This window comes from Electrona antarctica (genome assembly GCF_951216825.1).
Source record: "Electrona antarctica genome assembly, chromosome: 7".
Classification (NCBI taxonomy): domain Eukaryota; kingdom Metazoa; phylum Chordata; class Actinopteri; order Myctophiformes; family Myctophidae; genus Electrona; species Electrona antarctica.
The window spans coordinates 34807697-34827862 of record NC_136812.1 but is presented as its reverse complement, the minus strand read 5'-3'; the positions used below and the strand labels follow the sequence as shown (position 1 = coordinate 34827862).

At 40.6% G+C, this 20166-nt stretch overlaps 1 protein-coding gene across 4 annotated transcripts in view; it reads right to left on the bottom strand.

The window, feature by feature from the left end:
- lpp (LIM domain containing preferred translocation partner in lipoma) overlaps positions 1 to 20166 on the bottom strand; it is a 194411-nt gene that overhangs the window by 111663 nt on the left and 62582 nt on the right. For all 4 annotated transcript variants that reach the window (XR_013790431.1, XM_079506186.1, XM_079506187.1 and 1 more), the window contains exon 4: positions 10960 to 11153. Coding sequence is in view for 3 of the 4 variants with exons in the window: in XM_079506186.1 (XP_079362312.1) it covers positions 10960 to 11149 (190 nt within the window). In the remaining variant the exon portion in view is untranslated. The remainder of the gene's footprint in view (positions 1 to 10959; positions 11154 to 20166) is intronic.

Genomic DNA, 20166 nt, shown 5'->3' with positions numbered 1-20166 from the left:
CTAACCATTCAGCGCCCATCCACATCAGGCTCCAGCTTCTCCAGCCTTCCTCTGTCTCATACAGGCCTCGAGCGGACAAAGGACAGGCAGGCACCACGCCAAAGTGCAGTGTCCCCGATTTCAACACGAACCCTTGGTTATTATACGAGGCAGAATAGTTTGATGTAAAACAAACGATAAAAACGACCTCTGATGATCTGCTCATAAGGCCCCATCCACTCTCAACAGTGTGACACTGGAGTTGGTTTTACATAGGGTTGTCCCGATCGGATCGGGTGATCACATGATTTTCAAAAGATCGGAATCAGGGAGACAAGATCGGATTTTTAATTGTCTAATTGTCTAAACTGTTGTGTTTATGCTAGTGGTTTTCCTTCTGGTCCCAGTCAGAGATCATCAAGCAAAGACTAGTCACACTCAGAGGCGTGAAAGACACCTATGATGGAAATGGAAACAAAGGAAATGCAACCCCCGCTACAGTATGTACTGTATGATGGCATAGGTGTCTGTAGTACTCTCTCTGAATGAGAGGTTTTAACTTGACTTCAGTTCTATAAGCTGTAGAACTGTATTCACTCTAATTAACCAACAGGGCTTAACATTAACTTTTTGAGGCACTTGTCCGGACACAAAAGTCACTTGTCCGGAGCAGGGGTCATCAACATGCAGGCTTGTGATGGACATTTTCCTCAAACAAAATGTTTGCCACGGATATACAAAATGAGTGGTCAATAATATGACCATACAGAATGCATACTAGTCCAGTAGACAGGTAGAAAAGCACACTGTTCTTACTCGTGAAGTGGTTTTAAAATAAGAAGCATGTCGTGGAAGTGATTGCTTTGAACTTTTCAAAGCATTAAAGACAATCAGAGACAGTGGCAAGAATTGAGTCATGGATAATATGGTCAGGACAAAAGGGCCTTTTCGGGGAGGGGGGTCAGACAGAATAAATTGGTTATTCGTTTCAACTGCTCAATTGTCATATTGACATATGGAATGTCTGAACCGGTCCCTTTCATGACGTGGTGTGACGTGGTGTGGCACTGACTGACTGACGGGAAATGCAGGTTTTCATAGTAAACACGACCTATGGTCGAAATTAGTAGCCGTTTCAAAGTGATGTTGGGTAGTTTTTCCCTTTGAAAGTAAATAAACAAGCCACAGAATAACACAAGGTCCAGTTTAACTGAAACAAAATGACAGACAATATTGGAAAGGTGATTATTAGGAAAGCCAGACAATAATGTCACACAATATTGTTGGCTGCTAGGAGTGTCACAAAAAAGTGAAACCAAGAGTCACTTGTCCAACGGACAAGTAAATATTTAATGCACTTGTCCAGAAGGATGTATTAGTTGTCCCGGACAACAGGACAAGCCTTAATGTCAATACATCATTATTTTTGCTATGATTCCATGCTTTCATAGAAAAGAAAAAAAAAACACAATGAAAAGTATAGTCACATTTTGCCTTTCAATAATTGAAAGGCAACACAACAGACTATACACGTGACATACAGTAGGATATTTGCTATTGTGATATGGCATACGTGTTATATAAAAAATATAAAGATCGGATCGGGAAAGATCGGTATCGGTATGTCTCAAAAGCAAATGATCAGAATTGGATCGGGAGCAAAAAAACGTGATCGGGACATCCCTAGTTTTACATGTTCCTATTATTTAATAGGCTAAGAAAAAAAGACTTATCATCATCATCATCAAAAGGAGCAAAGCAGTGCTTGTGTTTGTATTGGTGAAAAATACAGATGTTTTTTGTTTGTTTCTTTGTTTGTATTTTGTATGATTTGTGGATGCTAGGGTTCATGGGATTAAGGAAAAGAAACACACTGGTTCATTTAGATTGCTTCCTCTCTCCGTATGTCAGTAGGATGCATTGACCTCAATTGAGTCTTGATAAATGTTTCAACACACTATGTTAAACATACTTATTTTCCATGTAATTACTGTCATAGTAAATGGCAGCAGCACCGGGGTAAACATGGAATGTGCATGGAACATGGAAATGATACTGTGATGAATGAAATGGAAGCTTAATTATCTCAGAAATGAAGAGTAAAACTATGAGTTTATTTACTCAAATTGACCTGGTCAGTGTTTAAGACTGAGGCTGATTCTAAAAACACATTCTAAATCCTGACCTAAGTTTTCTGAATAACTTTAAAAAAATATATAATGTTGCTATATACTGTACATAGCAACAAGAACCAAAAAATGGGTTGCCGTCTTGAAGGGTAAAAACCCCAAAAGGGGTTCCCATCCTAAATGGGTTAATTATCAGAATTTCTCGAGAACCGTCTGACCAACCGACTTAAAACTCTGATGACCCGATGACCCATAGGCATATGCAGTTATGCACTATGGAAATCCAGAACCACTGACCTGACCGCTATGCCATATGGAACCGATCATCTTTGTCCGTCTGGCTGTGTGTGCAGCTGTAGTTCATGTATTTAGAGAACCGTCCGATCAACTTCAAACTCGGTGCGTGCATTGCAGAGGGAGTGCATTGCAGAGGGAGTGTGGTGCCCGGTGTCGATACATGTATGCCCATACAGTATATGCAGGACCAATCGACTTCAAACTAAGGCTGCAACGATTATTCAGTTAGTTGTCAACTCATTTAGTAATCGCTTAATCGAATAGTCAACTAATCGCTGGAGTTTTTCGCAATAAGTACCACAGACGAAAAACAGTCTAAGTCCAAATTTCATTCTGACCCCTCCACGAAAAGGCCTCGTTGTCCTGAACCCTTATCTATCATTTATACATTATGGATCAATAGTGTGGACTTAGACTGTTATTCGTCTGTGGCATTCAATTATTAATCATGGGTTTTTCCACTTAACACTCCCAACGCGGATCGCGTATCAATACGTTATCAATTAATCAAACGTCGGGTGCGGATCACGTATCAATACGTTTCAATCACTTTTTTATAGCATACTTTCATTCATCTTTTTACCCACCCGGACAATGAAGAACCATCGCCCTATCATTGCTGCTTAGTCCAGCTCACGTGATCAGAAAAAAAAACAAAAAAAAAAAAAACCCCTCCCCTCCTGAAAACAGGAGGGCGGGCCGCTTTACGTGTAGAAGCCAGTGTAATGGCTGCGCCCATGCCGATCTAGTCTGTGTTTGAAAAGAATCACATTTCACCTAACCTCGCCTCACCAGGCTTTCCACCTCGGACATTTGATTCCCTCCTGTTTCTCCAGGAGGAGGATCTTGCGAGGGGGTACATGCTCTCCTCTGTCTCTCGGGAAAAAAAATGACGAACGCTGAACGGAACGCTGCCTGAACACATATGCACCAGATCGGCATTGCAATGCAACGTCTGCAACACACATGGACAGATGCATGTTTCCTTCTTCATACTGTAGCGACCAAACGATCCCCGAGCCACAGTATCGAGGGGCCGCCACGACAAGACAGTGTTCCGTTGGTGGATCACGTATCGCCATGCAGAGCCGTCATAATCGGAGATCGCTCAGACGTGTGATTGTAACGCTTTTTTATTCATTATAATTGTAGTGATAAGACCGCAATGAACGCGTCGGGGACGTAATCGACCCGGGTGTAATGTATAACGAACTTTTCCGCGACCTAAACCGTGGTGTTGTCATCTGTGGAAGTCATTTTTTCCTTCTCGTCGACATCACAGCCGGGTGACGCTTTTTTTCCCCTCCATCGCCCCCAAGCTGCATGCCCATAGCCTGGCTTGGCCAGCCTCATAGCGGGGATTCACTGAAGATTCTTCCCCGGAGGAAACATCAGTGAACCCTCGCTATGAGTCTGGCCGTGCCAGGCTAGCATGCCCAGGCATGTTCCCCTACACTAGCTTGAAAAACAAAATCAGCTGATGACAACGCCGTCTCACCGTTATACTATAGTTCTGAACCGAACGGTGGAATGGGACTTTTTATAGCCGTACGGATCAAGACTTTTGCTGCCCAATGTGCCCATGACCCCCCCCCCCCCCCCCCCCCCCCCAATGTTACTGCGATCAAAACAATGAAAGCAGTGAGATAGATTAGGCGAGGCGGCAATCATCATCATCATCATCAAAAAGAAAGCATAGTTATGAAGGTTTATAGTCAGACATTGACAGGCAGATATAACAATAAACACAATAAATATGCTATACATCCTATACATCGAATGAAAGCCCTGAATGTGTACTTTTACGAGGAAAAGAGTAAACATTGATCCCATGTACAGTTTGTCATAAATTGGATACTGGGTGGGACACATTGCGCCCACCAGATATAACTGCAGAGAAGACATGGACCCGAACTCAATATTCACAAAATAAGGCCTATAGCGACATATAAATACTATATACCGTATGAAACAGAAGACTCTCTGCTTTCATAAGGAAAAAAATTGTACTGTAATAATAAAAAAAATCACACCCCTGTGAAGTGAGCAGTGCAACTCTACTTCTCTACTTATTCACTACAGCTCGCTATATACGGACTGAGACAGAAAGTCATGTAAAGCTTTTATTTACAGTTTGGTCTGTAAACTTCTACTGTAATAATAAAAATCACACCCCTGTGAAGTGAGCGGTCAAACTCTGTTCTCTACAGCTCGCTATATACGGACTGAGACAGAAAGTCATGTAAACCTTTTATTTACAGTTTGGTCTGTAAACTTCTACTGTAATAATAAAAATCACACCCCTGTGAAGTGAGCGGTGCAACTGTTCTCTACAGTTGCGCGGTGCAATGGTAGAGAACAGTTGCACCGCTCACTTCACAGGGGTGTGATTTTTATTATTACAGTAGAAGTTTACAGACCAAACTGTAAATAAAAGGTTTACATGACTTTCTGCCTCAGTCCGTATATAGCGAGCTGTAGAGAACAGAGTTTGACCGCTCACTTCACAGGGGTGTGATTTTTATTATTACAGTAGAAGTTTACAGACCAAACTGTAAATAAAAGCTTTACATGACTTTCTGTCTGTCCGTATATAGCGAGCTGTAGTGAATAAGTAGAGAAGTAGAGTTGCACTGCTCACTTCACAGGGGTGTGATTTTTTTATTATTACAGTACAATTTTTTTCCTTATGAAAGCAGAGAGTCTTCTGTTTCATACGGTATATAGTATTTATATGTCGCTATAGGCCTTATTTTGTGAATATTGAGGAGTTCACGTCCATGTCTTCTCTGAAGTTATCTGGTGGGCACAAGCTGCATTCAATAACCAATTACTGTCTAACTGTAGATGGGATCAATGTTTACTGTTTTCCTCGTAAAAGTACACATTCAGGGCTTTCATTCGGTGTATAGGATGTATAGGATATTTATTGGGTTCAATTTTATATCTGCCTGTCAATGTCTCTGACTTTAAACCATCCATAACTCTGCTCGCTGTTCAAGATAACCACTTCCAGGCAAATGCAGGTGTTGCAAAAAGGTCAATATCTCCAGAATGGAACATGGTAAAATCAAAATGTATTTTTTTAATTGAAGTGGACAAGTTCAGCTTTCTTTTGATGTAGGCGTGTGATTCTCGCTATAAGAGAACATTTTACTGTGGGCCCCCGAACAAGGCCTTTGTGCAATGTTAAATGGCAGCAACATCCAAATAGGCCTGTTGAGATCTTCCAGCAATCAAAGTGTTAACCATACAGTAGTTTTCCCAGTGTTAAGTGTAACTAAACTAAAGAGGAGTGAGTAATCTCTGCCCTTACAATCTGATGATAGTTGCACATGTGCACAGTAGCGACTGCAAAGCAAAATATAATGCAGAATCACATGGTATCCAAAAACATCTAATGTCTGATGCCATTTTACCCTCAACTTAAGATAGAGTTTATATTGTACATTACCATTAAAGCCAATACAACTATGTCTGTACCTGCCTTCAGGATATCAAGAACAAAACATATGGCTTGAATATTTATATTTAAATCACCTATTTGAGTTTAGTTCCTTTTAGACTGACAAATGTGTAACTATTCTTTAATCAAATGTATGCAGTATGTAGAATAAGATTAAAGGTACCATGGGTGGCTTTAATTATTTTAAATTTAGTTTGTCTTTTATTTGAATAACAGCCTAATCAGCAGCTAAGCAAAATGTACATGGCATGCGTATCGCCGAGGACCGGAGGGAGTGATGCACTAAGTGGGAAGCCAGTTGCAGTTGGATCAGTGAATCTCCAACAAATATCCATAAAACCGATATGGATATAATATACCCATATGGCGTACCCTGATGATGTCATCATTGTACTACTGATGTCATGCCAGACACAGAACTCCATATATGGGCGTAAAAGGTAGACATGTATAGAAATCTCCATGTATAGGCATAAAAAGGGACACACAGGCGGGTACAACAGGTATCACATAATCGGGTGGGGCATGCATATCCAATCCACATCATTACTGACTTGCATACTTCCTGTGGGCACAGACCTAGTTTAATTAAAAATGCAATTATTTAATTATATGAATAATATCATTTTGTAAAGAAAGTGAATCCTGTACATGTCAGAGTGTATGAGATAATGATTAAGTGTAAGAGGTGCAGGGATTCATCAAGCCCTTTGTCAGTCAGGTTATAATTTACACTACAAGGTTCCTTCCAAGAATGTGTGAGACACCATGACCCCCTTTCCACCGGTTGGTTCCCAATGGGAACCGGTTCAGTTCTTTTTGGTTCTTAGTCCATGAGCCAGAGCTAACTTGGCCTAAGTTAAACTAGACCTATATATTAAATTGTTTATAGGATCAATACAAGTAAATTAATACATGATAACCCATCCACAGTAGTAGCTTTTTCATATTATCGATTATTTTGCATATTATCCTACATAATGCCTCATTTGCATATTTAAAAATGAGGCATTCGTACTCAACACACACACACAGACACCAAATATTAGATAATATGTATCCATTATAACTTAAGCTGCATTGCTCGGTTTAATTAGCATTTAAGATTAGGTTAAGCTTAAGTTTGTACTAGCAAACTTTACACTTTTCTTTACACTTTATAGTACTATACTCATTTCTCATAGGCTGCTGGATAAATATGCTGACTAAATTCAACTTTTTTTTCTCTAAAACACTGAATCTTTTGTTCTGAGGTAAATGCTGGTACAATTTTTATTTTTATTAAACAGTGGCACTATTACTGGGATGACCTGAAATCATTCTGTGAGTCAACTAACAGTCAAGTCTAGCGTATGTAGACAACCACAGATTGATCAGCTGTCAAATCACATTCCACTACAGTGCATGTCAAGGTTGTCCCTGCATGCTACAAAGTGAGCCGAGTTCAGGAAGTGGCAGTTTATGTAATTCTTCTATCAAATTACATGTGGAATGCAATGGACGTCAAAATAAGTACAGATGGCCGTAAAATGCAAATCTCAAATCTTTATCTCTTTAACCCATTTGGGCGGGAACCCCTTTTGGTGTTTTAAACATTATGTTATAATTTAGCTATTGAAAAATAGCAGATCTACAAGCTCATAGCGCGCCACCGAGTGGCGCGCTACGAGCTTGTAGGTCTGCTATTTTTTTTAAATCGTGAAAATATTTATTTCAAAAAACTGGAGGATTTAGAAGATTTTTCACCATATAGCATCCTTGCAGAATTCCATAAGCGTTTACAAAGTCTTGAACCTCAAAGGCATTGGGGTGCAGGCCAGGGTAGAGATATGGGGAAAATAAAAATGTTTCATATTCCATCCCTCCAAAGAAATGATTTCAATCGGTGCCGATATCAAAAGTACAACTTCAGTGAAGAAGGCAGATTGCCTGTTATGTTATGTCTTGGGGGTAAGCTCAAATTGTACTGTAAAGTGTATCATCAGTGGCTCATAATCTTTACTGTATGTAATGTCTTTTAAATAATAATCCTAAAATTAAACAATAAAACCTTAAAATAAAATAAAAGTATTTCAAAGATTCAGAGCATTCTTGTACATGCCTCAGAAACCTCTTATCTCCTTGTTTTAACCTTTTAAGTTAATTATGTTTATATAAATGAATGCCCTACTTTGTCATACTAAAGTTTCACACAGAAGTAGAAAAAGTAACCGATCGACATGTTCAAAATGTGTCCCCTGTTTCGATCTAGTAGATCTGCTATTTTCACTAGTTTTGAATTTGAATCTTAGAAAGTACAGTTTTGGACATAATGAGGTTCACACATGGCAGTGACAATATATTTTATTGAAGCCACTGAGCCTCAACAGTAATGTCTCAATGTTATGTTAAGTGGGGGCATTTTTACTCTGTGGTCTGTCTTGACTCAACATCAACTTCCCCTTTTTAGCCATTTCCATTGATATATTATTATTGCACTTACAGTAACAGGAACGAAGTTGCTTCCTTTTATTTGCACCTGTTTTACCATTTCAAGAAACTGGCCTATTTGTGTGTGTGTGTGTGGGGGGACATTAAACTGTCATTTTAAAAAGTCACATATCTATCATAGGTATGTTGTTGTAGTAGGTACCTACTAAACTGGCAGTAATCCAGGTCTCTATCCAGGCCTCGCCCTGGTCAGCCTGCTGAAGGGGAAAGAAACTGGTTGTAATAAAGTGTTCCTTCCCCGTGCTACAGTACGTCCTACCAAGGAAACCCCCCACTGGCAGGTGATGAGAAGCGGCCTGCTCACTCCTCATGCATTGGAGGAAGCATGAGCTCAGTTTGGGGCTCTCCCCAGATCGGTAGAGGGAGAGTAGCGCCCAGGAGTACATTGAAACATTGAAAATGAATACCCCAATATCTTATGGTCAATTTAATAACCTGCTTTTGAACCTCCCTACCTCAATATGTAACTGTTTTTAACTTGTGTTTTGTCTCAATGTCTGTATAATAATTGTCTCTATGCCTTACATGAAGTTTTGATTTGTGTTTTATACCTGCATGTCTTAAACTGTTTCATATAATGTATGTAATCTCGTCAGCATTGAAAATGAGGGAGAACCTCAATTGCTCTTTCGAGAATAAATAAAGGTTTCAATCAATTACAGCATAGGCAATTGGTAAAAAAAGAAATCGTGGGATTAAAAAAACAAAAAAATAATTAAGGTCGAGATCAAGGTCAACATTTTCATAATGGGTCATATCTCTGGAATGGAGAGGCATAGACCAAAATGTGTTGGTTCAGGCAGACTTTGTTTTTTACTAATAAGCCTAGATATTATGCTTATGTATTTTACAATATTTCTATTGATCTAATGATCTTAATGAAACTTTTTAGATTCTTGATACAATAAACCGACAGAACCATTTCAAATGCTTATTTAAGTATGTATCTTCATGCAAATAACAGACCAGCTGTCATCCTGGGGAAAGACCACAATGAATTTGTCTGCAAAGAAAATAGCTGATCTAGCACATGTCGTGTTGATATGCGTAGTGAGCTTGCTATATTTGTAGAATGTTTATGTGTTTATGTGTGTGTTTGGGATAGTAGTCATGTGTACTGTCTTGAACTAAGGCACAGTTCTGAGTAATATGACAAAATCTGCTGTATGTCATCAACTTGTTTAAAGATCAAGATTATGAGCACTTCTTTCAAATGAAGTCTGCTTTGTTGCTTCATCTTCTTTTGCTTGCGTTTTATGCATGTGCATTATTCAAATCTAGGAAAAATCTATTCCTCCATTTTATTACTGTACATCATGAACAAAGACTCTTTCACCATAAGACTTCAAAAGGGCCCTGTAAGAAACAGGCCTTGAATTCATCTTTCAACTCTGTGAAATGAACCAAAATAGAGTGGCTTAATTAAGGGCCCTTTAATGCACTGATAAGTCACATCTCTTATCAATTAGGTTTTTAGGAGTGAAAATAAAAAGTTGCTCTGTAACCATGGGAACCAATATTATAGAGTATATTTGCCAACGAATCATCACATTAGGTCAGTAGATAGAATTAAGTACCGGTAGCTAATAACACTCCTTTTAGAAGTTATTATAAATTATGGAGTTGGTAACCAAATGGACCCTAATTAGATCTATAACTCGAGCGTAAAATGAAATAAATGTTTTGCTCTCAAGATTTAAATTATTGTTAAAACACCTGCTTAATTGCTTAATTTACAAGAAGTCTACACAATTAGAGAAAGTATGATATGAAATGTAATGGCACCAACATCAAAACAGCATGGAATAGTGGACAAAATATTCAACAAAATATTCTACGTCTTGGGTCTTGAGAGGCTAAATCTCATCTATTAGCGGTCCGTGGCTCAAATGCCGAATGAATAATGGCCTTGATATGAAAAGGGTTGAAAACCATTGCCTTAGAGGGCTGTGGACACTTTAGAAACCCGCCTACCAGTGACATCGTTAGGCAGGTTTTCATTTTAGAGATTGTGTCTTCGAAACTTGAGGACGAAAGTCATTCTGCGCTGCGATTGGTTGGGCATTGCATAACAGGGGACACCCGTTTCACAGGGGACACCCGTTTCATATACTGTATAAGTGGCAGATAGAGGGGGGAGAGAGACAGAAGGGGGAGAGAGAGAGGGGAGCCGAGAGAGAGGGAGCCGAGAGAGAGGGAGCCGAGAGAGAGGGAGGGTGGAGGAGGTAGGGATTGGGTATGTCAGATCCCCGAACGGGTATGGACTAGTATATATGTTTTTTATGAATGCGAGAACAACAAAAGCTCCCATTATAGAATGCTAACTTTCCGTGAATTTCGATTCCCTATCGATGATGTCACTGGTAGGTGGCTTTCTGAACTGTCCACAGCCCTGAGACAGGTGTAGACAAAAATAGCTGCATATTATAATGAGCATTAATGAGGACCAATTATATAAAGATAGGCTGAAAATGGTTGAAGTCATCCTTTAAGTAGTACTCAAGTAAAAGTACTTCATTACTGTGTGTGTGTGCGTGTGCGTGTGCGTGTGCGTGCGTGCGTGCGTGCGTGCGTGCGTGCGTGCGTGCGTGATGTTACCTCCTGATTCAGGTTGGCTGTGGTCTCCCAGCTGTTTGTAAGGGTTGAATTTAGGCTTGGGTGCAACCACAGGGGCAAACTTCTTGGGTGTCTGCTGCTGGGAGACAGAGATGCTGGCAGTGCCCAATGCTGGAGTGGTCTCCATCCTGGCAGTCACCTGACCCGTCTGTTCAGCATCACTGTTCCACATGGTTCTGATGGGCAAACACAACGGTTAGGAATATTGCAAATCATTTTATATTGCTCGGACCCTTACAGTATCGCCATTTATTTTTACTACACCTGTATCTGCAATTATGCAGCCGATGTGTCCCAATTGTTAACCCCTTTCAACCTATTTTGGAACTTTCTGACATTTTCTGAATTTTTCTAAATTAGCAGATCTACCAACCCACAGCGCGTTCACCGCGTTGTGTTGTGAAGTGTTCTGAGTTCATTTCTATTTTAAATGTTCTAATTTTGAAGAACTATAATCACTATAATCAAATCTATGTTTTTTTGCACTTAACTAAATATTGGTGAAACATTGGTAATCGGTAGACTAGGACTCAACAAAATCAGCTTTGGACTCGTAAATTGGGCTTTGGTTGTGATACACTAAGACCAAACTGTTTTTTTTTTCACTTTTAGTCCGTGAAGACCATTGAAAGCATGCTCTCTTTTGCAAGGACGCCCTGAGTACAATATGATCACAACGTACAAAAACAACAAACAACACGATTTTACACAAAGGTGAAATGCTGTATAGTGAGCAATATTAAAAAAACAATGCTACACAGGGGCTACAAAAATAGGTACAGTCGCTATGTGTTGCATTGCATCCTCAAGTAGTAAAGATGAAAGCAATTTCAGTTGCAATATTCAAGGTCACAGAATATCTTTACAGTCTATGCCAAATATTAGCTAATCTTACGGTGCATCTCAAGTAGACACTAGACAGGGCAGTTGAAACGTTTTGAAAAGATGGTTCAAGACCACAACCTCAGTGATGAGGCCATATGAATCTTTCCTAGAATCCTTCTGCAGTGCCAAATGCTGTGATAAGAAGTCATTAGTGGAATTGATATCTGATCCCTTTCTAAACGGGATATCGTAGGAGGGCCGGCGAGCTTGCCAGGAAACTAAGAGGCCTGGCTAAATGCCAGTGGTCAGCACAAAGTGATGTCTCAGCGGGTCTACACAGAAATCCATCTTAAAACACCAAATCCAGACACATCAAGGACCCCTCTGGCGACCGGCAGAGGGACACTTAAGGGATTGAGTACGAGCAATCAAACCATGTCATACTTGAAGTTGACCATGTATTGGCTTCACTGCCTTTCTTTCTATGATCAAGGGGACCGCAACAATATGCATACATTAATATACAGCAGAATGGGGCACATTATGAACATGCAGATTCACAGTCTATGAAAGAAAGCATGAGAGAAGAGTGTATGCTAATGTGTCATTTTTGTGACATAGCACTGGTCATAGTCTAGGCATATATACTCTAACAGGTAATAAGAATAAGAAAATACAAATTTGTCCTCTGATTCAAATAAGTCATTCTGAAAGAAAGATCGTACGAGGCCGATGATGTAATCCTCACAAATCCTTACTGGGCCGAGAAGTAGAAGGAAGAAGATAAGGAAACGAGAAAGGTGACTGACATCATACATGAAGCACGCTTTGTTACACTTTGAAGTGTTTATCCTCACAAGACTTTACAGAGACACTCCAAGTTCCGATCCAACATCAACTTGCTAGATATTCAATATTGCGCTTTGAAGTTTTCTATGAAATTTAGTTTTAGCCGCTGCTAGTTTTGTCCTCAGTTGGCCTGTATGTCAAGAAGAACACTTGCAATGTATAACAACTTGCAACTGGCTGAGGCCACGGGAGTTGAGTATTTCACCATCGCATTCTGAAATCACTTGAAATATTTGAACTATTTATATGCCCTGTGTTTTTCCCATCACTTCTCTGTGTTGCCGTTTGCTGCTCTGTGTTCTGAAGTGCTCGTGTTTATTATCCCCTCTCTGACTGATACAGGGTTTACATTCTTTCTCTGGAGCGCAGCAGGAAAGCCCACGCACAATCATCTTTTAATATCTGCTCAAATCCCTGCTCCTCCTCCCGTCACTAGCCCATTGGCGCTCACGCTTTTTTTCTATTTGTCTGCTTTTAACCCATTCAGGCCTGACGTCGAAATTAAAAAAAAAAAAAAAGTTTTCTAAATCATGACAATTTTCGGAAAGATTTGAGGCACATTTTAACGATTTTTCAAAAATAGCAGACCTACAAGTTCATAGCGCGCCACTCGGTGGCGCGCTATGAGCTTGTAGATCTGCTATTTTTCAATAGCTAAATTATAACATAATGTTTAAAACACTAAAAGGGGTTCCCGCCCCCAAAATGGGTTAATGGTTAATGTGGTTAAACGCTAACGTGACATGGATGCGTTCCAGGTCTCAATGGATTAATGCCGCAACTCAGACGTGTACAGAAGTCTCACACCCACCTGTCCTTTCAATCTGCACAAATGGCTAAAACGTGATTTATTGTGAGAAAATCATGTACAATATGTGGAAATATGACTTACTTCGTGTACAGTGATGTGTTGACTAGAAAAAGTTCAAAGATTGGTTGATTGGTCTATTTTGTAAAACAAGTTAGTGTTTCACTTTCTGTGTTACTACATTACATCACTGTATCCAGTGAACCCATTATGGGTTCAGTCTGCATGCAAATCCCATTTGTTTCTCAAATCTGATCTTCAGGACTGACTTTCACACTGTTATTTGCAAGCAATCAGATTGTATTTGTATATTCAGATGTGGACTTATCTGCATTGGTTCCTGTGGTAATAACGTAAAGACATAAGTGTGAGTAATGCTCAATTTATACTGCGTCATACCATATTATAGTGTCGCTCAAAAATAGCTGATTTACATACAGTATATAATAGTAGATTGAGTATTTTCAGCAAGCAACATTATCATATGACGGATTTATTGCTCTATGTGTTTATTAGACAACATAAATGAGATACATTTGCTTTGCCTGCCCTGCACACAAACTATAAAAATCCACAAAATAAACCTCGCTGGGTTGACTTGAACTCAAAAGCGGCAGGCTGGATCTGTATTTGCATACAACTGCTCGCTATCAAGGCCCCAGGGAGGGTTACTGAGAGCCACTGGACTCTTGCGTGACGTTTCAGCCCTAAATAGGCCAGAATGATGTGCTTCTGCTTCCATCATGGGCATATTTGCCCTTTGTGCGATGTACTAAAGAGGATCATCCAAATGAATACAATGATGACCTTTGACATCATAGATGTGTAATAGGAAGGCCAGATTAAAGAGGATCAAGAGGAGGATGCACACACAAAATGATAAGGAAGACGGCAGTCTTCTCCACTGCTTTAGCTATACTAAGACTAGGGGTGAAACAGTTAATTAAAACAATAGATTTTTTTATTTTATTATAAAAACATTTGAAAAAAAATACTTGATTTTGGGGGTAACTGTATTAAAAAACACTCCCTATTGTGGGCGTGTCATTTTAGCTGACATTTTTCAAGTGAAAAATGTTGGTCCTCCGATCTACTGATCGACAAGCTCTGTGTTAGTTTGCTTTTGTTTTCGCATCTCCATATTCCAACTTTACATGCGTTTTTCCGTATATTAATGCCCTACCTCGTCAAATGACACTAATTACAGTGGCACACAAAGGTAGGTAAGCTCAAAAAACACATTGCATTGTGAGCGGCCGCTTGGGAAACAGTTCAGTTCGATTCCGGGCTCCCCCATAGTTAGTGTCAAAGTGTTCCTTGAGCAAGACTCTGAACCTCAAATTGCTCCCGATGAGCAGGTTGGTGCCTTGCATGGTTTCCTCTGCCATCGGTGTATGAATGCGTGAATGTATTGCACAGTCAATCTATGTAAAGCGCCTTGGATAAAGGTGCTATGCAAATGCACCATTTACCATTGTGACGTTGTGACGTTGTGAGCTCTGTGGGCCTGTGGGCTTTATAAATATTGAAGAGACTAAAGAGAGCTTGTGACTAAACTACATTGGATCCAGTGGAACACTGGTTCTTTTATCCTTTTCCTGAAAAGTAACGGTTCTGGACATACACGGTTTACACCGGTCAATGACGATAAGTGACTGTAATTAGTGCCCAGATGTGTTCAAACACCCATCTCTTGAAACACATGTGCCCCTGCTGGACTAGGGTGAAATCCTGCCAGAACTCTTCTGTGCTTCCTTGTTTGATTTCCCACAAATCTGTCCACATTTCTAAGAAACAGATACCCGTTCATAGAATTAGAACAGACATGCAGCATTCTTCGTAGCAGATGTGTTGACAAGACATGATGCACGAAAAGAAAAAAAAACATCAGTCTGAGAATTAAGGGCCCCTCATGTCCATTGAGGACAGGGCCACGCCACACAGCGATATGCTATGGTCTCCTCGCGTGACACCCATCTGTTCAAACCTAGACCTAACCAAGAGGCCATTCTAACATCTTCTGACAATTTGTCACCATTGATTACGACACTGCATCAAACCTTGACATAACAGGGCATGTGTCACCGCAAACAATCCACTGGGGCCAGAGCTCCAGGCTTTCAGGAGGAGCCAGTCAGCAGCATCCTGAGAATCCTGTAACAGGAGGACTGCATCTGAATCAAGTGAATGTTCTGAAGCCGAGCGCTTGTTGTAGGATGCTAACGATTGTTATAGTTCACATCCAGACCAGAACTACACATCGTCGCTGTCACATGTAAACCTTTTCAGGAAATGGAAACAAATAAATAACCTGTGTTCCAGTTCCAATGCAGTTATTATACTGCAGTCACTTATTAATACTCGATATTTATAGAACCCATAGAACAAACTTAACCACTTTCACTTTCAAGATAAATAAAAAATAATAAAAATAGGAAAAACAGCACATCTACAAGCGTAAAGCAGGGAATAGCACTTTGCTATGACAGACATGGTGCACCTCAGATGACAAGCAAACTGCTCTTCCAGGCCAGTGCGCCTATTTGATAACATGTTTCTAGGTGCACTGCAGAATGGGTCTGAAATCTGTCACAAAAGGCTTAGTATATCTTAAATTATGCATTCACTTATTTCAGCTACTGTATATCTGCTTTGATATGAATTCAGATGCACACACATACAGTACACAAGCGCATGCGCATACGCACACGCACACGAAAACAAAGACAAAGGCAAACGTCAATACAACCACATGCAGATGAGCACACACACCTCAATGTGTACAGTATAGGTTGAAATACACATGCATACCCAGAAAAAAATGGAAAGTTGCATCGTATGTGAACAGCCATGGGTGCTGTACTGTATACACTGAAAATTCCTGGTGTCCTAATTTTGGGTATGAGATTATAGTTGCAAATGTTCAAATATTTCCAAAGATTTTGAAGCAATGCTTGCCGATGCGATGCGTTATGTACTTGTAAAGGCTGTTTTCACCACACAGCATTGTCGTATGACAAAGAGCATATCACTGTGGTTAATGTACTCATTCACTGTCAGATTAAATACCTACATTTACCAACCTCCAGTGCCAGCCTTTCTTCATATTTACAGATTCACAGATTAACACAACGCGTGCTAACGATTCCCTCAGATTGTATACCTCTGACGCTATGCTGATAGCATTGGACGACCAACCTTTTCAAAGGCCGACAGCAAATGTTCTCTTATAGCGAGAAGCACACCGCATACCTCAAAAGAAAGCTTAATTTGTCCACTCCAATTAACTCTGGAGGCCTTTACACACCGGGGGGCCGCGTGATAAATAAATACAGCTATTCATACAGGTTGATGCGTTTATTCGCAGTTTAGGGAGCTCAGAAACATTTACTTTCCTTTAATGGTGTGTAATAATCATGTTATTGGTGAATACACAAATAAAAGTTCAAAATAATATATATTTGCGGGCAAAAAATAAAGAAATCCTGGTGTGACCCTTATGGATTTTTTTTGTGTAAAGCAGAGAAAGTGTGGTGGCTGGAGTAGCCACATGGAGTATGAGTGACTCACAACTCCATGGCAGCGTGTTTCACAGTTCTCCTTTATGAGGGCATGGCAGGCGAGCTGTCTTCTCACAGCTGTTCCACTCCACTTTTACAGCTGTCATTGAGGAACCGCTGCAGGTGTTTCTGCCGCATTAATCTTTCATATCCACCGAGGAGGAGACTATCGAAACAAAGCCTTCCACTGAGGACCACAGAGAGGATTGAATTGTAACACAAACTGACAAGGTTCACTGTGTTTTCTTTTTTCTTTCCTTCTCTCTTTTTTTTTTGGGGGGGGGGGGGTCATAAACTCATAATATGCTTCGCTTTCCAGTAAATATTTCTAGTAAATGCCTCGCCTCTGTACTTTTCTTGTACTTCCTCCTCTCCCGCTTTATTAATACATGAACGAACACACACACACACACACACACACACACACATGCACACACACACGCACGCATGCACGACTAGGTCCAATTACTGAATAGGGCTGAGAAATCCCAGTAGGATCAGTCCATTCTCCAAGTCCAAATGTTCTCTCAGACGTTAAAAGCCCCCCTTTAAAAGGAAAAATGGAAAAGGAAGATTTCCAGACATAAAAAGTAAAACACAACGCCAAAGTGGCTTGAAAAGTCTGCCATGGCCTTCAATTGTGAGTGGCAAGGTTTTAAAATGTTGTGCATTCAGGCTGTCAGAAGCCTGTCAAAAATAATGGGACTTCTTAAATTAGCACAAGCAATAAGAGCTAGTATAAACTTCAATTTTGCAATCTTCAAATACTGTAGGTCGTGAAATAAAATGTGATTATTAAATACAAACTGCAGCGAGAATTACTTTGTTTGAGACAAATTAGGCCTGTCTATCCGTTATTTTAATGTGAATTGTTTTATTAGGACTGTCCTATATTGTTGTTTTGTATTATGTTTTGAATGCAATTAATTTCTGCTTTAATATGATAGTTTTATTTCATTATACTGTGATGCTTTGTTAATAAGTTGCAGTATGCTTCATACAGTACTATGTTTTGTCAAACTCTGCTACCAAGATAAACTGAATGAACTGAATGCGGGAAGCTAGTTCTATCTACTGTACCACTGCACACTTTGGTGATGAAACATACAATTCTAAAGTACACCATGATGTATTTACTATATATGCAAATGCATCAGGTGATAACAGAGGACCAGAACAGAAAAGCTTAGCGGAGCAAGTTTAGAGACTGCCTCCTGTACTGACTGTTGATTCTCTGGTTTCTAGCTTTGGAAACAGTTGTTAATAATTGGCTAATCACTAAACTAATCCAGAGAGACCATTAACATGTAAACATTGACTCGGCAGTGGCTTCTCACCCCGTGAATAATTTGTCTAGTGCTACTCCACTGAAGACATCTAATCATGAAACAGTACTGTGTCCCATTGATGACCTTCGACCTGGTGTCCCTATATTGGGCGTGTCATTATAGTAGATGACCATTTTCAGAAGATTTTAAAAACCTTCCCAAACGTTCAAGCTCTACAAGCTCACATTGCATTATGATGCAATGCTTTGCAAGCTTATAGATCAGCTATTTGTGAGTGCTGCAACCACTCCTATAGACAGCTATGTGTGTCCCTGGGTCTGTCCATGGCTGGCTGGGTCTGTCCGAGCACGAAAATAGCTTTTGGTTGGTTTTCACAACCAAGTGTCACTGTTGCGCAGCCTAATACACACATATTAACTGTATATAATATGATGATTTGGGGTGTTACAGTACAGTAAGTAAGTACAGTACAGTACAGTACAGTACAGTACAGTACAGTACAGTACAGTACAGTACAGTACAGTACAGTACAGTACAGTACAGTACAGTACAGTACAGTACAGTACAGTACAGGGACCCCCACACGGTAACTCTCATTTCTCAACCATTCCGGACGCGGGACGGCTCACCGGAACCGTGCTGACCCCCTGCGCGCGTTCCTGAGGGTCTGGATGTTCCGGGGACCCCCCAGGGACCCCCACACGGTAACTGTCATTTCTCGACCGTTTCGGGTGCAAGGCAGCTCATCGGAACCGGGCCGGCACCCTGGCCGCGTTCCTGTGGGTCTGGAACTTCCGGGGACCCCCCGGGGACCCCCACACGGAGTTGCACCACTCACTTCACACAGGTGTGATTTTTACTAGTCTATGAGAATTGAAATAAGCATGCTGTGCCACAATCTTTCAATGTCTGACTATGCTTTAGTTTCAAAGTGCTTTAGTTTATGCGCTTGATAAGGGAGTATAGTTATTTTATTCTGTCCCAAATGCTACAAGTGGAAAAGAACACCTAAACCTGGGCACCAATCAAAATAGACCTTTAACACGTTGGATCCGTATGATGAGTATACCTGTACTATAAATTAATGACGCTGGGTACAGCTGACGAGCAGGCTCTTATTAAGGCGCTTGATATCGCTAAAACATTGCCTCGCTGTTTTTGGAACCGCTCCGGTTGCTATGCACGGTTGCCAGGGCCCCGCCCGCACTGCTTTTGTGTCTCAATAGCCATTAGCTTCTGTTTTAGGCCACGCCTTTGCATGCTTTTTTCTCGGAAACTAATGCGCTGTCCGTGGTGTTGACCAGATCGGCAATCTTTTCTGATTATCCGGTGAGCGCAATGGGAACATTGGCGTTTTTCTAGAGCAAGGATTGGCCTTATTTTAGCTCGGTAGCATTAACACTAATACTTTAGCATCCAAGATGGAAAGACAAAACCGGACGCCATCCACCAGATGGCAGTCAATGTGTTAAAAGGTGTAGACAATGAGAAGGAGGTTCATTGGTTGGCAGGCTTTTTATGCTGCATAGTAGGGTGGGTACAGTATAGGTGACTGGCATTAGCACTCATATGGTATGTGACGCAACGTGCAGGCGCTCAGCCGCGCGGATAAAACAGCTTTAAAAATTAAAGGCTCCCATCTGTGAATGGCTCCTGCCTTGTCCTCCCAGCACCGGACTCGCTCTGCTTCAGACAGCTGGTTGAATGGCTGAGCAGGCTAATGCGACATTACACAGACGAGAGCTCGCTCCCCACGCGCCACTGTTTGGAAACAGGACAGAGCTCAAGAGTTCAAGTGGTCATTACGAATCCTGAAATGTTGTGTGCGGGAGGGTAAATATCTGAGTGCCGGAAGGTT